At 44.0% G+C, this 17,781-nt stretch overlaps 2 protein-coding genes across 7 annotated transcripts; both read left to right on the forward strand.

Annotated features, from left to right (window-relative positions):
* Positions 1 to 5,467: 5,467 nt before the first annotated feature.
* LOC148880188 (LRR receptor-like serine/threonine-protein kinase ERL1) lies at positions 5,468 to 13,768 on the forward strand. 6 transcript variants are annotated; one of them, XM_088962021.1, is made up of 27 exons: positions 5,468 to 5,806; positions 7,975 to 8,113; positions 8,197 to 8,268; positions 8,361 to 8,432; positions 8,554 to 8,625; positions 8,719 to 8,790; positions 8,940 to 9,011; positions 9,116 to 9,187; positions 9,276 to 9,347; positions 9,431 to 9,499; positions 9,623 to 9,694; positions 9,783 to 9,854; positions 9,948 to 10,019; positions 10,110 to 10,181; positions 10,270 to 10,341; positions 10,429 to 10,500; positions 10,577 to 10,648; positions 10,741 to 10,812; positions 10,901 to 10,972; positions 11,320 to 11,391; positions 11,483 to 11,554; positions 11,625 to 11,696; positions 11,777 to 11,850; positions 11,969 to 12,100; positions 12,191 to 12,529; positions 12,622 to 12,992; positions 13,089 to 13,768. In XM_088962021.1, the coding sequence occupies exons 5-27, from the start codon at positions 8,585 to 8,587 to the stop codon at positions 13,449 to 13,451; spliced, it is 2,541 nt and encodes an 846-aa protein (XP_088818147.1). In that variant the 5' UTR covers positions 5,468 to 5,806; positions 7,975 to 8,113; positions 8,197 to 8,268; positions 8,361 to 8,432; positions 8,554 to 8,584; the 3' UTR covers positions 13,452 to 13,768. The 6 variants fall into 6 exon arrangements, with proteins under 6 accessions (XP_088818147.1, XP_088818144.1, XP_088818143.1 ...); XM_088962018.1 differs by lacking the exon at positions 5,468 to 5,806 and adding an exon at positions 6,607 to 7,496; XM_088962020.1 differs by lacking the exon at positions 5,468 to 5,806 and adding an exon at positions 6,877 to 7,115.
* Positions 13,769 to 16,593: 2,825 nt separating this feature from the next.
* LOC148880189 (uncharacterized) lies at positions 16,594 to 17,145 on the forward strand. The gene is made up of 2 exons (XM_088976284.1): positions 16,594 to 16,756; positions 16,814 to 17,145. The coding sequence occupies exons 1-2, from the start codon at positions 16,594 to 16,596 to the stop codon at positions 17,143 to 17,145; spliced, it is 495 nt and encodes a 164-aa protein (XP_088832410.1).
* The last annotated feature ends 636 nt before the right edge of the window (positions 17,146 to 17,781 follow it).

Raw genomic sequence — 17,781 nt, forward strand, 5'->3', positions numbered from 1 at the left:
ACAGTTCTCATATTGTTGTGACTCGTGCTGGCTAACCGGGACAGGGCGTCGGCCACAGTGTTTTCGGACCTCGGGATTTGCCTGATGATGTGTGACCGGAAGTTGAGCAGGGCTTCTTTTACTTTGGCCAAATATGTGATCATGGAGAGATCGCGTGCTTCGTATTCGCCGGTAACTTGGTTTACCACGAGCTGAGAATCGCTGCAGATGACCAAGTGTTTTGCCTTAACCTTTCGCGCTAGGTCCAGCCCGGCGATCAGTGCTTCGTACTCTGCCCCGTTGTTGGATGCCGCGAACTCAAAGCGTAGTGCGTACTCTACTTTTGTGCCGTTCGGGCCGCACAAGACTATTCCAGCTCCGCTGCCCTGCCGGTTCGAGGAACCATCCACGTGAAGGATCCAGGGCTCCTCATCCCAATTCGCTCTTCGCCTGATCAGGAGAGATGCCACACTGGGTGCTACTTCACGGGGTTCGAACTCTATGGGCTTAGGAGTTTCGGGTTCGCTGCAAATGGGGACCTCGGGCTCGACCTGTGGAGCTTCGTGGCTGAAAGTGCACTCGGCGATAAAATCTGCCAAAGCTTGGGCCTTAATAGCGGTTCTCGGTTTGTACTGGAGGTCGTACTCGCTGAGTTCGATGGCTCATTTCGTCAGTCGACCGGAGACTTCGGGTTTGAGTAAAACTTGTCTAAGAGGTTTGTCAGTTAGGACGATGACGGTGTGAGCCTGGAAGTACGGGCGGAGTTTCCGAGCTGCTATTAATAGGGCGTATGCTAGTTTTTCTATCTCCGGGTACCTTGCCTCTGCTCCCTACAAAATTTTACTAACATAATATATGGGTCGTTGGACCCGGTCTGTTTCCTTTATTAGTACCGAACCGATCGCCTCGTCGCTCGCCGAGAGGTATAGTTGTAAGACCTCGCCCACCTCGGGCCGGGCTAAGGTTGGCACACTAGCGAGGTAACCTTTTAGTTCGTCGAACGCGAATTGGCAGTCTTGGGTCCACTCGAACCCTTTGCCTTTGACTGCCTTGAAGAAGGGTAGGCAGCGGTCTGCTGACTTAGACAAGAAGCGGCTTAGAGCGGCTATGCGGCCGTTTAGCCTCTGAACCTCTTTTACTTTCCGAGGTGGTTTCATATCTAGAATGGCTTTTATTTTGTCCGGGTTCGCCTCAATACCACGTCGATTGACAATGTAGCCTAGGAACTTGCCCGAGGTGACGCCGAAGACACACTTGTTGGGATTCAACTTCATGCTAAACTGACGCAGGATTTGGAAAACAGAATCTAAGTCTTGTATTAACTCTTGTGAAAACTTAGTCTTGACGACCATGTCGTCTACATAGCACTCTATCTTCGTACCAATCAGGGGCCGAAATAGCTTATTTACAAGTCTTTGGAAAGTTGCCCCAGCATTTTTTAGTCCGAAGGGCATGACTTTGTAGCAATACAGGCCGAACTCGGTTATGAAGCTGGTTTTTTCCTCATCAGATGGGTCCATCCTAACTTGGTTGTAGCCCGAGTAGGCGTCCAGGAAGCTTAGCAACTCGTTTCCCGAGGTCGCGTCCACTAGGCGGTCAATTCTGGGGAGGGGGAAGCAAACTTTCGGGCAAGCTCGGTTCAGGTCGGTATAGTCAACGCACATGCGCCACTTGCCGCTTGCCTTTTTTACCAACACCGGGTTGGCCACCCAGCTCGGGTAGTGGACTTCCCTTATGAAGTTTGCTGCGAGGAGCTTCTCAACCTCCTCGTCGATCGCTCTCCAGCATTCTGGGGCTAAGTTGCGTTTCTTCTGTCTAACGGGTCTGACTACAGGGTCAGTATTAAGTTTGTGAGTTATCAGTCCGGGGCTAATGCCGGGCATGTCGGCCGCGGACCAGGCAAAAATATCTAAATTTTGAAGTAAAAAACTCACCAGTTCGGCTCGTAGGGGGTCTTCGATGGAAGCTCCGATGCTTAGTGTGCGAGCTGGGTCCGTAGCTGAAGTCGGGATTGCGACTGTTTCCTCCGTGGGCGAAGCTCGCTCCTCACCTTGTTCCGCTGGCCGCTCCAGTTCGAGGTCGCCGGCCGCCTTGGTTTTTCCCTTCAGGGCGGCAACGTAGCACTTGCGGGACTCGAGCTGGTCGCCCCGCGCTACCTCTATACCGAAGTCCGTTGGGAACTTCATGGCCAAATAGTAGGTGAAGACCGCCGCCCGTAGGATATGCGTGATCGGCCGCCCTATTATGGCATTGTATGGGGAGGGGGTCGCGACCACCAGGAAATCATGGTTGAGTTTGACCGCACAAGGCCATGTGCCGACTTCCACAGGGACAGTTACTCTTCCGAGGGGCCTGACTTCCTCTCCGCTGAAACCTACCAGGGGAGTGTTCGCGGGCTTCAGCTCGCTCCTCTTTAACTACAGCTGGTCAAATGCTGATTTGAAGAGGATGTCCACTGAGCTGCCCGAATCTACGAGTACGCGCCTGACCTCGAAGTCGCTGATCCTTAGCTTAATGACAAGCGCGTCATCATGGGGGTAGTGGACTCCTCGCGCGTCGTCCTCCGTGAAAAAGATTGGTTCTTCGGTCTTTGGTCTTTTTGGGGGGTTCCGTTCTTCGAGGGCCGCTTCGCGAACTGAAGTCCGGGCTGCTGCCGAGGTACACCCCGCTACCACCGAACCTCCCACTATTACATGGATGGTTCCCCGAACTGGCCTCTCTTCCGGATGCTGCTTCTGCAACGGTTCGGCAGGTCTGTTGCTAGACTCGGGGGCATCCTTTTCGTGCTCCCTTTGCTGACATGCTTTATTGTTATTGCTGTGCTGTTCGGTGCTATGACCATGGTCTCTATGGAAACTACAATACAAATTATTGTTTCTATCGTTCGGATTTCCCTTCAGGCGAGGTGGCCACTTAACGTACGGAGCGTCTTTGATTGTCATTAAGATCTCTGTCCGCCTCGTGTTTAACGGCGTGTAGTCCGTCCGAATTGCTAGGGGGGCCCAAAAGGACTGGTTCGGCTTCGGCTCCCGGGTCGGGTTTTTTCTATTCACCGGGTTGGAGAGCTCGCCTTCTCTCTTTCTTTTCTCGTTCCCGCCTTCGGTTCGTTGGTTGATTTCTTCCTCTGTCCTCATGAGCTTATCCGCGAGTTTGAGGAACTCGGCCACGGTCGCGGGCTGGTTGGCCACCATGTGCCATTTGAACTCTTTGTGCGTCACCCCTCTTTTGGCCGCCGCAAGCTGCACTGCGGGGTCCAACCGCGGTATTTGCAAGCATGCTTCGTTGAATCGCTTGATGTAGCCCCGAATAGATTCTCCTTCTCTTTGGACCACTCCAAAGATGCTTTCCTCTGTTCTGGGGCACCGTCGGCTGGTGACGAAGTGTGTGGTGAAGACTTGCACGAACTGGGCCCAACACTTTATCGACCTGGGGGCCAAGTTCCTATTCCAAGTGCGGGCTACCCCCCTGAGGGTGGTGGTAAAGGCCACACACATGCACGATTCGCTAGCCCTGGCGAGGTGCATTTGCGACTGAAAGGCGTCAACGTGGTCGTTGGGGTCGAAGGACCCGTCGTGCTTGTCTATAGGTGGGAGCTTGAAGTCTCTGGGTAAGGGGACCAAAGGAGTTCCGATGCGAGGGGGGAAGGAACGGAGAGAGCCGGGGTAGCCCCTACCTCGTTCGAGCTCGTGGCTTTGCCTCTGAATTCCGACAAGGCGCGTGTGGCGGTTTGGCGACTTCGCCGTTGAGCGGGCCATGTTCTGGCGCTGTTGGCCTCCGTGTTACCGAGCTCGATGGGCCCGGAGTGCTGGTGGTCTGCCGCCAGGGCGCTGAATCGGTTTTCGGTGAGCGGGAGCTTGGGCTGGGAGCGCCGGGGTGCCGACCTCACGGGCGAGGTTCTCGACCCGCCTGCGGGTTGCGAGGCGGGGATGACATTCTTCTCTCTTCGGCCTGGGGACGAGGCCTGGCTGTTGGGGTGGTTCTGGGGCCGGGAGGCCTTCGCCTGGCGGGGGCGCCCATCCTGCGGGGAGGCCTTGACCGGCCTCGGAGCGGGGTGGCGAGGTGGAAGTAGTGGTTGGTTCAGTGGCAGTTGGGGGAACTGCTGTTAATAGTGATACTAGGAGATGTTGTGCAGCACTTGGTGCTGGTGAAGCTGGTGTTGCTGGAACTGTTGCATTTGGGCTTGCATTGCCTGCATGCACTGCATCAGGTCCTCCAATCGGTCTTGGCTAGCTGCCAGGGGGACGGCAGTTGGTTCAGTGAAGGTTGTCTCAATGGGGAGAGGAAAGGGGACGTTTGTGGTAGGAGGGTTTACGGGTGCCACTGCTTGTGGCGTGTTCAGGATGGGGATCCCATCCGCCGAAAGGGGGATGGTGAACTGTCCAACGCACACTACGGGGACCTGAAGTTGCTCCCCGGTGGCGTTTGTCTCCGTGCCACGTTCGGTGTTGCTGGAGGAGGCCATGAGTGTTGGGTTTTTTGAAGAAAAAAGGGGGTATCGAAGTTTGGGGGGAGGCTTTTTGAAGCGTTTTCCCACAGACGGCGCCAATTGATGGAGCGCGATCCGGCCGGTATTAGCTGTTCGCTGCCTTGCTTCCGAACGGGGTAGCAGGGAACCTGAAACGGAGGAGATGGGAAAGCTCCGGGGGGAACCCGGTGTAGAGGCTCCGAAGCTCAAGTTAGAATCTTTCAAAAGCAAGGTGATACCAGATAGCGCAAAGTTTGCATCCCTCCGTTGTCGGGGGGCAGGGGGCTCTTATAGTCACTTCGTGTACTCGTCCCGAGGCCCTTGTCAGATCGGGTATGATTACCCTTGCGCTTGTCAACTCGGCCGTCGTCCCTTCTGCTGAGACAGAACCGTCACTGCCTAACCGTCTAACTGGAGATGGCGGCGTCAGTGGCGGTGGCAGGTGGCCGTTTAGAGTGCTGCTGCCAAACGTCAGATCCCAAGTCAGTCAGGCGTGGCGCCCTCGGGCACGGACTTCCCTGGTGTCAGGCATGGTACGACTTGTTTGGCTTTGGTGCCTAGAAGATGATGCGAAGTGCTGAGCGAGGCGGTCTTGAGCTCGGAGGTATCCCTAGATGTTACAAGGTGGGTCAGTTCGGCGAAGTGTATCCCGAGCTGTTACAAGGTGGGTCAGTTCGGTGAATTGTATCCCGAACTGTTACAAGGTGGGTCAGTTCGGCGAAGTCTATCCCGAGCTGTTACAAGGTGGGTCAGTTCGGCGAAGTCTATCCCGAGCTGTTACAAGGTGAGTCAGTTCAGCGAAGTGTATACCGAGCTGTTACAAGGTGGGTCAGTTCGGCGAAATCTATCCCGAGCTGTTACAAGGTGGGTTAGTTCAGCGGTGTATCCCCTTGTCCCCGCCTAGGCTTGGCCCCTTCTGCTGAGCTGTCGTTTATGCCACGTGTCACATAATAAAGAGTTCGCGGCAAATCTTCCTTCATCACTATATAAAGGCACAACCGTGAAACTGAGAATTTATTCTCTATGCCCGGAAAGTCAATTGTCCGTGGTAGGCCATTGGCCAGGCTTTGCAAAGCCCTCTGCGGCTAACGATAGCGAAAACCCTCTATCCAATATTTATTATCCATTACATATCAAAACGAAACGCCAATCATTCCCTTTCCTGTTGGGAAAAGTTTGAAAAAGAAATGCAATGCCGTCCATTACAAGATAATGTGGGCTGATTGGTAATCAGTTCTGTTTTCATTGGAAGTGCATTACTCTTTCTCCTGTCCTAGTCTGAACCGCTGTCACCTGTGCTGCCGTTGCCGCTACTTTTGGGTTCGAACGGGGAAGAAGATGAACAGTATTCGAAAAAAATAGGTATTTTGAAAATTGATCATATCTCTTAACGTTTTCCGTTTTAGTCATTGGTGAAAGGAAAGTATTTATTGATTTTATCAAAAATAGAGGGTAAGTTTTTATTAAAATGAAATTGTAGAGGAAATTTTTATAATTGTCATAATCTTTAGAGGATGTTTTTGTATTTTACCCCTCTTTATTTTATTAGAAGATATTTGCAATGCAAGAATAATATGGGCACAGGTTTGGCATGACGGAAGTTGATCTCGGCAGTCGCTTTGCGAATGTCCTCAGCAAGTAAAAAATTATGATTCTCACTTTTTATCTAATGGAATTAAGATGCAATGTATCAAATTATATTATTAAAATGATTAAAAAATTTTAATCCATCGATTTTGACAAATCCCCCACCGTCAAATTGTTCAACTGATAGAAAGAGGACAGTCTACAATAACACTACTCTTACGCTATCAACTGAGATTTGAGAAGAAAAAGATTAGAGAAAGAGACATAAAGATAAACCGGCAATTGCTGAAGGAAGCGGCGAAATTACGGCGGCCACAGGCCCATTGTGCAGGAATTGTCGACTGTGCCTATTTTTCTTACTGTAAATTCTAACACTGTTTTACTACGATACGTGCCATAGCATTTATTAGGAAACAAACAATTTACCTCGAATGGCTAAAAAGTAAAACTCTCTCTCCACTTGAGTGCATACTAACAGTACAAATACAATAATATCTCCATGGATGATTCATAAAAATTTAGGGAGAACGATCAATCAGTGCCCAAATTTTTTACAGGGGGAGAGGGCCAGTAATGGGGGTCGAATTCAAAATTTTGCATTTATGACTTTCCTTTACTCAGGACATACAAATATTCCCCAATTTTTTTACATTATTTACGGATCAGAGCTGTTGATTGTCACCGAGTTTATACATTTTTCAACACCGTATCTTGTTTTGCCGTTTTCGTGACTCCCAACCTGCCCATCTCAACCCCACCTCTTTTGAAGTTTGATCTCCTCTTTCGTCCGCCGTACGATAAACACCAGAGCGAAAAGTATCATAATTCAACAGGCGGGAGCGATCACGCTAAATACTAACTGGTGCAATCGCTGTCCTGTCGTGTTATTTATGATTGGTCCAAATCTTAACATACTTTTTAAATGCGTGACGTATGGTAGGATTCACACTGTTTGCTCGCTCAGGCTCAGCGTGACCGCTCCCGCATGATTAGAAATCTGAAAACGCAATTCTACCGTCCTCCTTCCTCTTCAAGCAAACCTCACAGCATCAGTGTCACAGTCACACTACTTCGGCCAACAGAGGTACGAACGACGGCTACCGCTTCACCGTTCTCTCTCTCACCAATCACTCTTCACTTCGCCCCACCGCCGTTTACTGTTTTTATGCTCTCTCTCTCTCTCTCTGGTCACGCGAAAAGCCTGTTTTCAGCTGATCACAGACAAACACACAGATTCTCTCTGTTAGATGGAAATGGAGATCTTCTCACTGAGGAACTGTCCTTGCATGTATTGAAAACTAAGGAGAGTTATCGTTTTTAACTCTCCTTCTATCTTTTTCGCTTGTTTTTGGTTCCACAATGGAGAAAAGATCTTTGTCGCAGAAGGGGGAAAATCTTATTCTATCCATAGCGCTGGTTACGCTATCGCTTCTCCTCCAGGTTGCTTCACCACTCTCCGACGAAGGTAGGGGTATCTTTCATTGATTCCTTATTGTTTCGTTTCTGCCTTGGCTACACCACCACCTCCACCTCTGTTTCTCAAATTTAGTAACATTGAGATTCTTCCGTAGCTGCATTGCGTTGCTTTTGAGGTGTGGCATATTTGTTGAGTCATTTAACCGTCGTCTTCGTCTCCGACTCCGTTGTCTGTTCCCAAGTAGCATAAACAAAACTAAAATCCAAAAAATAAAAAATAAAGAAACAAAAAACTTTGGAAATGTGCATGCTATGAAGCTTGTTTTCCTATTTGCAGAGGTTCCCATTTTTATTTCTCCGAAGCTTCTATTATTCATGTTTCGAACTCTGTATTTTATTCATGTTGGTTAGGGCTTCTTCTGCCTTCTCTTCTTCGATTTTGTAATTTTTGTTTTAAAAAATAATAATATAATGCCTTTCTGTACTCAAATAATCGCCATCGATACCAAACATTTCCTTTGGTGCAGGAAATGCCCTCATTTCGATTAAGGCGTCCTTTAACAATGTAGCTAACGTACTCCTCGACTGGGACGATGCTCGCAACGAGGATTACTGTTCTTGGCGAGGCGTGTCTTGCGACAATGTCACATTCTCTGTTGTCTCTCTGTAGGTCTGCTGCTCAAGTATTATGTTTCTTCATTGTTTATACAACCTTATCCCTGACTTGATTAGTGGAACTCTTTACCTAGGAATTTATCGAATTTGAACCTGGGTGGGGAGATATCGCCCGCCATTGGAGACCTGAGGAATTTACAGGCAATGTACGTCCATTTGTTTTCTTTTCCTATTTCTTTCTGGCATTGTTCCTTCCGTACGTTCACGGTCCATAGCTTTTTCTTTGTTTAACGAGCAGAGATTTGAAAGGGAATCGATTAATCGGCCAAATCCCAGATGAGATTGGCAACTGTGTTTCTCTTAAAACTCTGTAATTTCTCATACCTGATGTTTCTTTCACTACCTCTTTTCCAGTTTTGACCTATAGTTGTATGGTGTATTGGTGTTAATAAATACGCACATTCATAAGTAGGTGCTTTTCTCGTGAGCAGGGATTTATCTGGTAATTCTTTTTATGGTGATATGCCCTTCTCATTATCCAAACTTAAGCACCTCGAAGATTTGTAAGTTAATCCAGTTCTTGCTACATATCTTTTGTTTAATTCCATAAAGAGCCATTGAGTTTCACGGTTCTATGGGCTAATCCTTAAATATAGGACTTTGAAGAACAATCAGTTGACTGGACCCATTCCTTCTACTCTATCTCAGCTACCAAATCTGAAGACCTTGTAAGTTGACTTCAGCCTTATTTTACAGTGTCTGCAATTTTAGTCTTTTTAACTTCTCAAATAAAGATCTCTAGCAGTTGTGGATTGATATTTCACTGTTGGACTTGTTATATGTACTCGTTATCATGTTCGAACTGATTCTTTTTCAGGGATCTTGCAAATAATCAGCTTACTGGTGAAATACCAAGGCTAATCTATTGGAATGAAGTACTTCAATATCTGTGAGCATCCAGACCCGATTATTTAATTTATTGGACTCTTTTGTTTCTTTTTGACGTGCATAGAATATTTTACTTTATTATATTGTGTCATGATCTACTTGTAGGGGGTTACGTGGCAACTCCTTGACAGGAGCATTGTCCCCTGATATGTGCCAATTGACTGGCCTATGGTTCTTGTGAGCAAAACCATTTCTTCACTTTTCCTGATAATTTTCCATCTCATAATTGTATTTGTTATTAACATATCTTGGTTTTTCTTCACAGCGACGTGAGGGGGAATAACCTGACTGGAAAGATCCCTGATAGCATTGGAAACTGCACGAGTTTTGAAGTCCTGTATGTTTCTCAACGAATTCTAATCTTACATTTCTTGCTCTTTATGCCCCCTTTATAATAAAAATTTCATGGTTAAACTTCAGGGATATCTCGTATAACCAGATCACAGGGGAAATTCCCTACAATATTGGTTTCCTGCAAGTGGCCACCCTGTACGTCTTCTTATTATTTTAGTCATTTAGCCCTTGGTGTTTTGTCAAATTTGTTTTATTGTGTGATGTTATTCTGAGAGCATGCGCATTGTGTATTCTTTGATCAGTCTTTTCTCATTCCAGGTCGCTTCAAGGTAATAAGCTCACAGGGAGGATTCCAGAAGTTATTGGTCTAATGCAGGCTCTAGCTGTATTGTGAGTGACATGCTACAATGTCTTATTGTCCTATCATTGTTTTATCCGTTAGGAAGAAAACTGATGGTGATATTTTTCTGTCTTTTAGGGATTTAAGTGAGAATGAACTAGTTGGCCCAATTCCTCCGATACTTGGCAATCTCTCTTATACTGGCAAATTGTGAGATCTATAACCATAGTGGTATATCTGTAACATTCCTTATTTTTTGTTTTACACCCATGATACATCTTGTTGATGATGATGATCTGCCAGGTACCTACATGGCAACAAGCTTACTGGTCCAATTCCACCCGAGCTAGGGAATATGTCAACACTTAGCTATTTGTGAGAGCTCTTCTGCATGATTGTCTCTGGATATGTGGTTCTTTTTTATTTGTACATGTATAATAGAGGTCCCATCCGTCTGATGTTCAGGCAGTTGAACAACAATGAGCTAGTTGGTGGAATTCCAGCAGAGCTTGGGAAGTTGGGGGGACTGTTTGAACTGTAAGTTTCTAGTGTTATCTTAAGTGGGTTCTCTCTTTAGTTGTTTCCTTAATGATAGAGTAAATTAACGTACATCATTGTGATGCAGGAATCTGGCCAATAACAATCTAGAAGGCCCCATTCCACAAAACATCAGCTTTTGCACGGCACTAAACCAATTGTGAGCTTTCAAAATCTCACTTCAACAATTGTGAATTAAAATTGGACAAATGAACCCGAATATGTATTGCATTTCCTTTTTGTGCAGTAATGTGCATGGTAATAGATTGAGTGGCCCCATCCCATCTGGTTTTCGCAATCTAGGGAGCCTGACATACCTGTAAGATTTGAATGGCCTATCTCTGTCAAATTAAATGGCATTTGCACTTTACTAAACTTGAAAATTTCCATTTTAGGAATCTTTCATCTAACAACTTCAAAGGCAAAATACCTGTTCAGTTGGGACGAATTATCAATCTTGATACTCTGTAAGTCAAGTTGCATAGTCTATTTTCCATTTCTTTCATGTTTCCTCTATTAAAACCTCATTTTATAAGGTTGTTTCTTTCACATTATCCAGGGATCTGTCCAGCAATGATTTTTCAGGATCAGTTCCAGCTTTGATTGGTGACTTGGAGCACCTTCTTACCCTGTAAATGTTGAACTAGTTTGATAAAGTGTGTTGTATGACCCGTTTGGAAAAGTATTATGTATCTTAACAGTCATTGTCTACTGTGTAGGAATTTGAGCAAGAATTGTCTCAATGGACATGTTCCAGTAGAATTCGGAAACCTCAGGAGTGTGCAAGTCATGTTAGTATAGCCAAGGTTCAAAATATCGATACGCCCAATACGCCGGTAGGGGCGTGTCGGGCGTGTCGATACTCGTTTTTTTACCCTTTTTATTTTCGTTTCAAAACTGGTTCAGGGGAGCCGGTCTAGGACCCCTCCATCCCCTGAACTGGTCAGATCCCCGATACACCCACTGTAGGGGTGTATCGGAAGGGTCCCGGAACAATACGTATCGGCCGATACGTAATGATACTTTGAACCTTGAGTATAGCTGATCTAGTTCTGCCCTTTCTAGTTGTTTCTTTTTACCGGGTAGCTAGTCAGATATGCATCCTTTGTACTTACCACATCACATTGAACTCCTTCAGTGACATGTCCTTCAACAAGCTGTCTGGAAGGATCCCTGAAGAGTTGGGTCAGTTGCAAAATATTGTTTCCCTGTAAGTTTCTATCCAATTATTTGCTACATTAAAACACAATCTCATTTGTTTCAGGAACTCCAATATTTCCTATTTGGTTTTTTTTTTTCAGTATTCTGAATAATAACAACCTTCATGGGGAAATCCCAACTCAGTTGATCAACTGTTTTAGCCTAGTAGAGATGTAAGTTCCTTGTCCATTTCTTTTCTGGTTTTTGGCCAACTTTTTCTTTACTGATCATCGTAAGATGCAGGAATGTCTCGTTTAACAATTTATCAGGAGATATTCCAGCGATAAAAAATTTTACAAGGTTCCCCCCAGAAAGGTATTATTTATTCTAAAATTACTTTTTTCTTTATGCTTGGTGACATGTTTAATTTTGGCATGTTGTCTTGTCTTGGTCAGTTTCTTGGGAAATCCATTGTTATGTCGCAACTGGTTGGGGTCATCCTGTGGACCATATGCTCAGGAATCCAAAGGTAGAACATCGATGAATCATAGTCATCTATTGTACAAATCATCCTTTTTTTACTCGTGTCCATTGTTTAGGATGTTATGGCTGGTTGAGTTGAGAAAACCTTTTATCTTCTGTTACAGCCATCTTCTCCAGAGCTGCAATTGTATGTATAACCATGGGCTGTCTGACGCTACTGTCGATGGCTTTAGTTGTGATATACAGATCCAGCCAACAAAGGGACTTCATTAAGGAATCAAACAAAATGGTGCAAGGTATGTGTATTTCAAGGATACAGCCTTCTATTTTGTTACCACTTTTGGTAGCCTTTATTCTGATTATATTTGTATTACCTCTATTACCAGGCCCACCGAAGCTAGTAATTCTCCACACGGACATGGCTCTTCACACCTATGAAGACATTATGAGGATTACGGAGGATCTGAGTGAGAAGTACATAATTGGCTACGGTGCTTCAAGCACAGTGTACAAGTGTGTTCTTAAGAACTCCAAGTCCATTGCCATCAAGCGACTCTACAATCAGTACCCACACAATTTGCGAGAATTTGAGACTGAACTTGAAACCATTGGTAGCATCAAACACAGAAACCTTGTTACTTTACACGGCTATTCACTTTCGCCACATGGAAACCTCCTGTTCTACGATTACATGGAGAATGGTTCCCTTTGGGGTCGTCTTCATGGTTGGTTGGCTTCCTTTCTATTTTCTTTGTAAAGGTTCTTTCCTCCACCCCCACCCAACCAGTGTATCAATGATGGAATTATGCGCTTGCAGGGCCATCAAAGAAGGTTAAGCTTGACTGGGACACCAGGTTGAAAATAGCAGTTGGAGCTGCTCAAGGACTTGCTTACCTTCACCATGACTGCAACCCTAGGGTCATTCACAGAGATGTCAAGTCCTCAAATATACTTCTTGATGAGAACTTCGATGCACATCTCTCTGATTTTGGAATTGCCAAATGCATTTCATCAGCGAAAACCCATTCCTCAACTTTTGTGATGGGTACAATTGGATACATAGATCCAGAGTATGCACGCACGTCCCGCCTGAACGAAAAGTCAGATGTTTACAGCTTTGGGATTGTTCTTCTCGAGCTGCTCACTGGGAAGAAGGCTGTAGACAACGAATCCAATTTACATCAACTGGTTTGTAGATCTAATCATCTGAATTTTAACCGCATTTCAAGTAGTTTTCTTTGTTTGCTTTTTGTTTCATATCATCATTCAAATGTTTGTCTTCAGATACTGTCGAAAGCAGATGATAACACAGTGATGGAGGCAGTCGATCCGGAAGTTTCTGTGACATGCATGGATATGGGCCTCGTTAGGAAGACATTCCAACTTGCCTTGCTCTGCACGAAACGAAACCCCTCTGAGAGACCGACCATGCATGAGGTTGCACGAGTGCTGGTTTCCTTGTTGCCACCTCCACCCTCCAAGTCACGTACGTTATCTCCAAAACTAATCAATTATGCACAGTTTGTAGTAAACAAGGAAGGGAAACAACACCATCACCAGCAACAAGGACAACAGGACAATTGTTCATCTGATGCTCAGTGGTTTATGAAGTTTGGCGAAGTTATATCAAAGACTACCCTGTTATGATCCTCTTATCCTGATACTTCAACGACATAGGCACCAAATTTTGCTTCAACTGGTGCATACCACACAGACTAATATTTTTTTTGCCAAACATGGATTTTTGAGCACCGCAGGAAGGTATTTTTGCTACAGTTGTGATGGTTATTGCCCGAACCGAAACCCCACCAAAAATATTTTCTTCCTTATACCGTACATAGTCAATTTCCATAATCTTTGTATTATCCCTAAAATCTACGGTTGGTATTGTGATTTCCTCAAGAAAAGAAACTCTATTTTTGGCAGCAAATCAGCAATCCAAGCCTAAATTTGTTTGTTGAGAATTTGAGATCTGTTCTGTTACAGAGTTCGTAGAATATAACAATCCAAGCCTATATGGTTGCCATATGCATTGGCTACTGAAGTCAAGAGCTGTAAAGCAATTATGGGATGGTGTTTGAAATTGAACCATTAGACGTCTGCAGGGTAAGTTCAATTTGGGTTTGTTTAGTGCCCTGGTAGCTAAATGCTGGTAGTCAGGCACTCTGTTCAACCTGTACGATCCTCCACCCCGTAATTGTTGCACCTTAACAAGCATGTTGAATTGATGTGAAGGTCACTTAATTTACCTATTTCTTCTAGCAATTAGTAGCGAGGCTGCAAGCGTATCCATGTCTATTTGGAGAGTTTCAACTGCTGCAACCACTCGGGAGATCCTATTCCAGCTGTTGAAAGTTACTAGTTTTTCGATGCTTGTGTGGTTGTGACTGCCAGAGGAGTTCAAATCCATGTGTCCTGTTGCAAGCCCTAACTCTAGTTCGTCCCTCTGCCCTTACTACTACGATTCATTCTTACTTTTTGTAGGGTCTCTTGCCTAGTGGGGTTGGTGACGTCTTAGTAGATTATTCTCGATTTCATTTTCTTGGTTATGAATTGATGGATTACATCTGTGCACCTACCGATCTAGAAGAAAAGAAGGTATCCACTAAACCCTTTCACATGTTTTCATGACATGGAACATCTGTTTAGTGAAAGTTTCATCTTCAGAATTCCCTGCAACAGTGAATGTTTCATAAATAAATATTAAAACGACCTTTCAGGAGAGTTCACAATAAATACTAAAAATTGATTCATATCTTATACGGAAAAAACATTGTTTGTGGTGGTTATTTGGAGTTTATTGTTTATTAAATCTCATTATCATTGATAAGGACCAAAATTCTGGTTCAGGGCTTAGTGCTCTTGACCATAGGTCTGAACTCTGAAGTAGGGTTGCTCTACTGGTAATCTTAAATCTAAAGTAGAGGAAGAAATACGGCCGAAGGACTGCGGTGGTTGTAATGGCAACGAGGGAAGAAGAAAAGAAGAGTTTATGAGAGATGAAAGGGTCGGTAGACACTAGAGCGGGATAATAAAATTTAGGGTAAATTTTTTAAACTACGTTTATGGTTTAGCTAATTTTGACTACGTGCATCCTTATTATTTGAAAAATGACTAAGCGTACACTTGAATGGAAAAGATCAAATGCCCGTTTTACCCTATGTGAAATTACAATTTTGTCCCTAATTTTAACACTCAAAATCGAAAGAGAAGAGGGAGGAGTGCCATCCATCGACGCTGCCATCGCCACCAAGGGTGGTCGTTACAAATACCGAGCAGCGAAAGTCCGACGGAGGTCCGATGGAGGTCGGTGAGTTTTTTTTTCTTTTTTTTTTGTGTTTTCTTAACACCCTTTTTTGTGTCACTTTTGCAGTGAGTTATAAGGAAAAGTTGACAGAGGAAGAAGTTGAAAAAAAAATCAACGAACAGCTTCAAAAGCGTCTTCAGATCAAAGCTCTAATGGTGGTGTTGTAGATATGGCTAAAGTTTCCCCGAGGAGAGGCTCTGAATGCTCAACAGTAGTTGATCCTTATTTTACAAGTGGTCCTTTTGATTGAATCGAAGAAAAGGATCAGAAGAAGATGAAGTTGCCGCAGTTCCTTAAGCAGCGGATTCATTTAAAAGGAAAAACTTGAACTGGGGTCTCTCTTTATCAATGAATTTGGTGTAAATGAGAGTAAACCCTCGAATTGGATTATCGGAGGAGTCGTTTGGCGCATATAAAGCTTTTTTGGATTAGATTACCTTCTCGCTTCGGCGGCGGCGATGACCCCTCTTCGAATGGTTAGACAGTGTATGGGTATGTCATGCCATGGCACACCACTTGCTTTCCTTCAGCCATTTGCTTTATGCCTGATGAAGATCTAGAGATGGTGAAGTGCTTCTTGTGTCCATTCTCTCCATCTACTTTTGTCCCCACTGTGGTGATGTTCTTCCCTAGCTTTGAAATGCTCCAATCTCATCGACTCTAACGATGTTTGTTATGATATGTATATTGTGTATGGGTATGTCATGCCATGGCACACCACTTGCTTTCCTTCAGCCATTTGCTTTATGCCTGATGAAGATCTAGAGATGGTGAAGTGCTTCTTGTGTCCATTCTCTCCATCTACTTCTATCTCCACTGTGGTGATATTCTTCCCCAGCTTTGAAATGCTCCAATCTATCATCGACTCTAACGATGTTTGTTATGATATGTATATTGTGTATGATGTACCTTATCTTAGCCTAGCATAGCTCATAGTTAGTTAGAATTATTCCTTGCATGAGCTGTTTTGCATGAGCTGGCAGGTTAGTTACAATAGTTTTCTGTATATAAGGATTTGTACAACAGAAATATTCGATGAACGAGAATGAAGTTTCTTCTCATCTTCAACCTTTCTTATTTGGCTTGGTTTTAATCAAAGTTTGTTCATGGTATCAGAGCTCTCGATCTGATATTGATTTCTTTTATTCAAGTTTTTTTTTTACTTACTGGTGGTAAAGAACGATGGAAGAGGAGCAAGAAATTACTCTTACTCCTGCGGCTCGGGTCGCAAATACTACTATTGGAGCTACAAGGGAGCTCTTATATGGCAACAATGGAGATCCACTTGTGTTGCAGAGTTCGGATCATTCAGGAATGGTCCTGGTAACTGTTTTGTTAAATGGAAATAATTATCTTGCATGGAGCAGGTCGATGAAGATAGATTTAGGTGCAAAGCTTAAACTGGGTTCTGTAACAGGGGAATGTGTTAAACCTGAAGAAGGAGCACCAGAATTAGCTCAGTAGAACAGAGTGAATTGCACGATGACTTCATGGATACTTAATTCCATCTCTAAAGAAATTGTTGAAGCCTTCTTATACACCACAACAACAAAGGAACTCTGGGAAGTAATCAAAGAGAAATTTGGAGAATCAAATGGGCCATTACTCTATCAAATTCAAAGGGAAATCAACACAATCTCTCAAGGTACTATGTCTATTGTGAAATGTTATACTAAGTTACATTAGTTGTGGGATGAATTAGCATGCCTTATGCCCTTTCCTATATGCACCTATGGAGCTGCAAGATCTGTTTCTGATATTAATGGTTTTAATAAACTGATGCAATTCTTAATGGGTTTAAACAATACCTATGATAATATCAGAAATCAGATTTTAGTTATGGATCCACATCCTTCTATTAACAAAGCTTATTCAATGGTCATGCGTGTTGAAAAACAAAGGGAAGTTCATGGTTCTTACAATGACAATATTGAATCAAATGCTTGTTGGCTAAAACTCAATTCTACAAGAAAGAAGGGATGGAATCTATTAAGAAAGAAGAGGGCAATGGGAGAGGGAACAGTAAAAGAGTAGACAAGGCCAATAAGCATTGCAGTCACTATAACATAAATGGTCATGTTAAGGAAACCTGTTTTAAATTACATGGCTACCCGGATTGGTATAAAGATTTGAAAGGAGGAAAAGGGTCAAGTAGAAATGTGGCTAACATGGTGGATACTCCACTGGATATTGAGGATGACAGTGAGGACAAAAAATCAGACAAACAAAGTTCTATTGCTAATTTGGTGCAGCAAGAACTAGTGAAATTACTGAAAGGAAAAATGACAACAAAAAGTGGAGTACATGTCAATTTTGCTCATCTCAATGATTTTGCAGGTAACACTTTTTTCTTATGAATTTGCCTTGGCTTCTGCCTTTAATGCTAACTTACTATTGACATCTGGAACCTGGATTATAGACACAGGTGCTTCAAACCACATGTGCACTGATATCAAATTGATTGAAAACTCCAAACCGGTAAAACAAATCATACATGTTTACTTACCAGATGGAACCATTCAATTTGTTAAACATATTGAAAATGTGCCTTTGAATTCTAAATTGAACTTAACAGAAGTTTTACATATTCCAACCTTCAAGTTCAACTTGCTTTCTATTAACAAGCTTGCTAAATTAGCAAATATCAAATTCATTTTTAAGCCTAACCAG

Source organism: Nelumbo lutea, chromosome 1 (genome assembly GCF_056320005.1).
Source record: "Nelumbo lutea isolate HS-2025 chromosome 1, American lotus-T2T, whole genome shotgun sequence".
Classification (NCBI taxonomy): domain Eukaryota; kingdom Viridiplantae; phylum Streptophyta; class Magnoliopsida; order Proteales; family Nelumbonaceae; genus Nelumbo; species Nelumbo lutea.